This window comes from Chanodichthys erythropterus, chromosome 14, assembly GCF_024489055.1.
Source record: "Chanodichthys erythropterus isolate Z2021 chromosome 14, ASM2448905v1, whole genome shotgun sequence".
Lineage (NCBI taxonomy): Eukaryota > Metazoa > Chordata > Actinopteri > Cypriniformes > Xenocyprididae > Chanodichthys > Chanodichthys erythropterus.
In genome coordinates, this window is record NC_090234.1 from 11,661,117 (window position 1) to 11,667,147 (window position 6,031).

At 39.4% G+C, this 6,031-nt stretch overlaps 1 protein-coding gene across 1 annotated transcript; it reads right to left on the reverse strand.

Annotated features, from left to right (window-relative positions):
* On the reverse strand, window positions 1-5,598 carry dct (dopachrome tautomerase). Its single transcript, XM_067409090.1, has 8 exons — window positions 5,310-5,598; window positions 3,849-4,148; window positions 3,428-3,528; window positions 2,283-2,449; window positions 830-1,009; window positions 615-750; window positions 314-512; window positions 1-164 (listed from the first exon to the last, which is right to left on the reverse strand). The coding sequence occupies exons 1-8, from the start codon at window positions 5,596-5,598 to the stop codon at window positions 1-3; spliced, it is 1,536 nt and encodes a 511-aa protein (XP_067265191.1).
* Window positions 5,599-6,031: the final 433 nt, after the last annotated feature.

Here is a 6,031-nt window from a genome sequence, read left to right on the forward strand (position 1 = left end):
TCAGGCTTCCTCGGTGTATTTGGTGTTGGTGAACTCTGCGCTCAGGAGCGGCTGGAACTGCCGTCGTCTCCTCCGCTGGAGGAACAGGAGCAGCAGCAGAAGCCCGAGGAAGATTCCTCCCAGAGTTCCTCCCAGAACAAACACGGCCGGCCCGCTGTCCGCCTCTGGACACACACAACACCGGAGTCGCAGGAATAAATCACACTTCACTGTATATTCACACAGAAAACTGCTGATTTACACTGGAATAATATTCTCTGTGTTTCTGATCTGTGAGCAGGAGAGGCTCTTTCAGAAGCAAAATGTGTGTTACCTTCGAGCTCAACGGCGTAGGAATATCCCAGCTGTTCGGATGCGACGTAGATCTCCTCGTTGGTCACAGGTGGGAAAAAGGGAACCATGTTATAATGCCGGTTGTGTCCGATAGGGGCCATCTCATCTGGAAAGCTGGCGTTTTCACGGGAACGTCTCATCCATTCCTCAAATATGGCATCGGTGAATGCGTGAAGCACCTGATCAGCCGTAAGAGACTCGGGGTCAGAGTTCAGATGGAGTGAATGTTGTCGTCTCTGAATGTGTGTGTGTGTGTGTGTGTGTGTGTGTGTGTGTGTTACCAGGAAGATGGGGTCGTTGGCGGCGGAGTGGGACAGAGCGCTGGTGCCGCTGAGGAACTGATGCACCAGGTTGTGCAGGTTCGACACCGAAGCGTCCAGCTCACCGTCCGGCCGCTCGTATCCTTCCAGAGCGTTCCTGCAGGGAAAGATGGAAACTACGGGATCAGTGTGAGCGCGAGTAAAGCATGAGAGGATGTTCATGTGTAGACGATCACCTGAAGCTGAAGGAGGAGTTGGTGAAGTACGGCGGGCTGTCAAAGTCCGGCAGGTTCAGGCAGCTCCTGACGTCGTTCATGCTCGGTAACGTCACATTGGCGCTCCGCACGAGTCCCCTGCGCAGGGATCCCTCGCTAGTGCCGTTACACAGGGTCACCAGACGATTATATTCATCCAGACTGAAGAAGAAGAAGATGGTGAAGATCATTAACTCAGAAGTGTTTTGTCCTGATCCAGATTCAGGAAAATAAAGCTTTAGCCCTCTTCATTTAGGAGTCACACTTTACGGTCAGAAGTGACCGAAGCCTTTAAAAGTAACTTTTTTGTTTTTCAGGAAAACCAATGTGATATAGTTTTGTTCAATAATATTTTTTGATTATTATATCAAATTTTTTGGGTATTTTATGATACTATGCAATATTTATAAAATTTTTATTAACTTTTTCGCCAGTGAAATTTTTTCTAATATATTTTTAAATTATTTTTCAATTAAAGCATATAAAATCAAATTTTTTGAAGGTAGATTAGTGCCATCTGGTGGGAGTAAAAAAGAAAAAACTTGTGTAATACCATGTAGATTCCTGTAGAGCTCTTTATAAAGTGGCTTATTAGTGGTATTTAGACACGAATACTTATTTTTATTAAGTTTTGCATTTGGATTTATGCTGAGACATTCTGAAAGAAATGTTTTTTGAAATGTTGATTTGAATTTTGCATTTTTGCTGAACACAGAAGAGGACATTCTGTCACGCATAACATCAAAATTCAGTAAAAAAATAACAAAAATGAGCAGGTGTGTTTTATTACAGCTTAATAAATCTGTGTTTGGGTGTGTCTCTTGGTGTTTTAGCGTGTCCTTTTTTTTCTGATTTGTAGTTTGTACCAACAAAAGATTCTCAGAGTTGTCGTATTTTTCATATTTCCCATTCATTTCCTATGTCTGTCATTTTTGACCGAAAAGAAGGTAAGTGTGATGATTATTTTTTACGCCCCTTTAACATCATGTCCTTGATTTTTGTTCATATTGCTCAGTGTCATCTCATTCTGCGATTTTTAACATTTCAAAATATTAAATGTTTTGGTCAAAAATGAGCGAATAGGGCCGTGGTTTTATCTAATCCTGACAGAAAGAATTGTTTTTGGATGATATTATATTTGTATTTATTTGTTCATTTATGCATGTTCTGCAGTGTTGATCGTCTGGATGGTTAAAGCATACGTTTTTAATCATTAATCGTTGATTGGATCGAATTCATCTTCAGATGTTTGTTTAGCAGAACTACTGAAAATGATTTTCAGTCATTGAACTAAAGCTGAAATAATATAAGATGAGAAATGTATCTTCTAATACTTTTCAGCTGCTTTTCCTGATAAAAGGACAATATGAACCTCCAGAAAGAAAGTGTCTCCGATGAAACCTCTTCATCTCTGATGGTGTTCACCGGTCCTCACCTGTCACACACCACGGACCAGCGGGAGAACCTGGATCCGGGGCTGATGCGGGACGGGTCCGCGGGGTCTCGTCCTCCCAGCAGAGCGTCAGTGCACACGTCACACTCCGCCCGGCCCGTCGCGAACTTCCAGTACGGCACGGCGAAGTTCTCGTTACCGGTGAGTTTCTGAAGAAGAACACACGTGATTCTGTTCATTACTGCAGAGGATCGTACTTTCAGTGCTGGGTTAAAACAACACAAGTTGGGTTGAAAATGGACAATCCCAGTGATTGGGTTAAATGATTGGGGTTAGTTTTATTAAACTCAACTATTGATTAAAAATGACTTTATGACGGCCTTAAAATGAACCCAAAATATGTTGGAAATTAAAATCAGACGCATAATTACTAGAGGAAACAGTAATAATCAAAAGGTGAACATTTATTAATAAGAAATGTAATGCATGTTTATTGTTCATTAAACTTATTAATAAATGTTCATTTCCAACATATTTTTTATGTTCATTTAAAGTCAGCCATATAGTGATTTTTAAACAATAACTGAATTAAATAAAACTAGCCCAAACATTGACTGAAAATCTTCAGTTCAGTTGCTGCTGTATCTTTAAGTTCACTGAAACTGTGTGTAGAAACAATTTCCACCCAGAAACTGCTAATTAATAATTACTATTTATCAGCAAGTAACGCATTGAATTAAACGTGTAATTTTGAAGTAGAATGACTGAAATAGTATTTTTGGAAACACTTTACAATAAAGTTCATTAGTTAAACATTAGTTAATGTATTGACTAACCATGAGCAACCATGTGTTGAGTAACATCAAATTGATTGTAAGTCATTCCAACTCTTGAAATCTCATATGACTTAAAAAATTGTTAAAGTATTAAAATTGGTTAAATTAATAAAAACTAATGGGAAAACATTTTTATTATTGGTTAAATTATTGAAATTGGTAATGGAAAAGCATATGTATTTTTTTAACATACAGAAACTCTACACTTGTGCTGAAATATCATGATGATTAGCTGTTTCCATATGAAATTATTCATAACTCTTTCTGTCCAGCTGTTTGTTGTTATATTTGAGCGCCCCCTATTGGTTTCCATGAGTTTGGTCCTCAGATCCTGGTGACTGAGTGTCTGACCTGTAGCTCTCTCTCCAGGCTGAGCAGGTGATATCTGTGCCAGGTGATGAACGCCGGACCCTTGTGGGAAAAGTCGATGGCTTTGAAAGGACGTCCTGGACCTGCCGGCAGGAATCAGGTCAGTAAATCAGGTCAGACCTCCAGAGCACAATCAAATACACTTCATTCCCCCAAATTCTTTTATTATTATTATTATTATTATTATTATTATTATTATTATTGTGGGATACCTTTTCACTGGTTAAATTCAAGTTTTTATTTTCCCCCAAATCTTGATAAAGCATTGGCCATCAATGAAAAGGCATGAATTCTAACCTCCCTTCTGAAATCAGTAATGATGTTGTGATGTTTTTGACCTGAATTTGTTCCTGGTTTGGTCCAGTTATGGGACAGGGTTAGCTAGGGTTAGTTAGTTCTTCACCTAGTAGCGTGTCTCGGACGGAGTAGTAGTGCTGCCAGACGAACAGGTCGTATATGGAGACGTTGCTGAACTGCGGCTCGATGCCGTCGGGCCCCAGCAGGCCGAGCCAGTGCTGCGTGGCGATCATGTAGTCCGGGTGGACGCTGGTTTTGGCCCGATCCAGAACGCTCAGGAACTCCTGCAGCTCGTCGGCGCTCAGAGAGTGAATGTCCTTCCTCACGATGGGAGCTTTACGCTGATCACAGTTCAGCCCCGTCCAGCCGAACTTACACTCGCCGCAGTTATAACCTGCGAAGTTACCTGATCCAAGCGGAGTGAAGGGTTAGTCGAGGCTAGCTTTAGATGTTCTGATCTCTACACGTCTGTGAGCTCCAAACTGAGACACAATCGATTTAATGTAATATAAAATATAACAATATCATATATACAGGTATACACTATCAGTGTGGAAACATTACTATTTTTAATCTTTTTGAACAAAGTCTCTTCTGCTCATTAAGGCTGCATTTATTTCATAATAAACACAGAAAAAACAATAATACTGTAAAATATTATTACAATTTAAAATTATGGTTTTCTATTTAAAATATAATTTATTCCTGTGATTTTCAGCATCATTACTCCAGTCTTCAGTGTCACATGATCCTCCAGAAATCATTCTGATATGATGATTATTATCAATGTTGGAAACAGTTTATAAAATAATATTCAGCAGCACAACTGTGACACTTTTTCAGGATTCTTTGATGAATAAAAGGTAAAAAAGAACAGCATTTATTCAAAATATAAATATTTTCTAAAAATATAAATCTTTACTATCACTTTTTATCAATTTAACACATCCGTGCTGAATAAAAGTATTAATTTCTTTAAAAAAAGAAAAAAGAAAAATGACTGACCCCAAACTTTTGAACGGTAGTGTATATTGTTACAAAAGATTTCCATTTTAAATAAATACTGATATTTTTTTAACTTTTTATTCATCAAAGAATCCTGAAAAAGTATCACAGGTTATAAAATAATATTAAGCAGCACAACTGTTTCCAACATTGATAATAAATCAGCATATCAGAATGACTTCTGAAGGATCATGTGACACTGAAGACTGGAGTAATGATGCTGAAAATCACAGGAATAAATTACATTTTAAAAAGAAAACCATAATTTTAAATTGTAATAATATTTAACAATATTGTTGTTGTTTTTTCTGTGTTTTTTATGAAATAAATGCAGCCTTAATGAGCAGAAGAGACTTTGTTCAAAAACATTAAAAACAGTAATGTTTCCACACTTTTGACTGGTAGTGTGTGTGTGTGTGTGTGTGTGTGTGTATATAATTAAATAAAATGATTGTTCTTCTACTTATGATACACATCATAATATTACAATATATGTTGTACAGAAGTATGTAAACAGCCATAAACAAGTTGACAGAAAATTAAAATGATGTTGTTTACAAACCAAAGCATCGGCAGGTCCGGTTGAAAAATTTCGTCGGCCAGTTCTCCCGGTCGTCCACGTTCCTCAGTCTGTACGGTCCTCCCCAGGGTTTGGAGTCCACGTGAATGTCACTGCAGTTTCCCCGGCCGGACAGAATTCCGCACAGGTTTTCCGGGTCTGATCCCAGCGCAGGACAGCACTCTTTGGACCGGATTCCCTCCACGGTGCAGCAGACGCGAGGAAACTGAGCCTCCGTCAGCTCAATCCATCCCAGACAGCAGATCAGAGCCAACACAGCGGATCTCCTCATGTCTGGAATATCTTCTGCAGTTTCTCCGTGTGTCCCTCAGATGCCGCGGCTCATTACTGACCATAAACACACTGAATCAATGTGTTTTTAAGGATTACATGCAGTTATATGCCTATAATGCAGTCATTCCACACATTACACGCTCATTCCCACAGCTCCGGATTTATACGCTCTTACGGCAGGATTACTGGGGCCGTCCCGTGGCCGTCACCTGACTCACAGGGGCCGTGTGTTGCTCTAATGCCAGGAAAAGCCCTGAGGAAATGCTCCTCAATCAATGGATTCAACTCTTCTACAACAGATTCATCTCCTCACATTCCCGGCATGACGTTTATGGCGTTCCTTCAGACTGATGTTTGAGCTGATACCACTGCGTGTTTTTAAAGTTTGTAGCTGAGAAAGATTTTATGCAGAACTCATATGATTTGTAGGG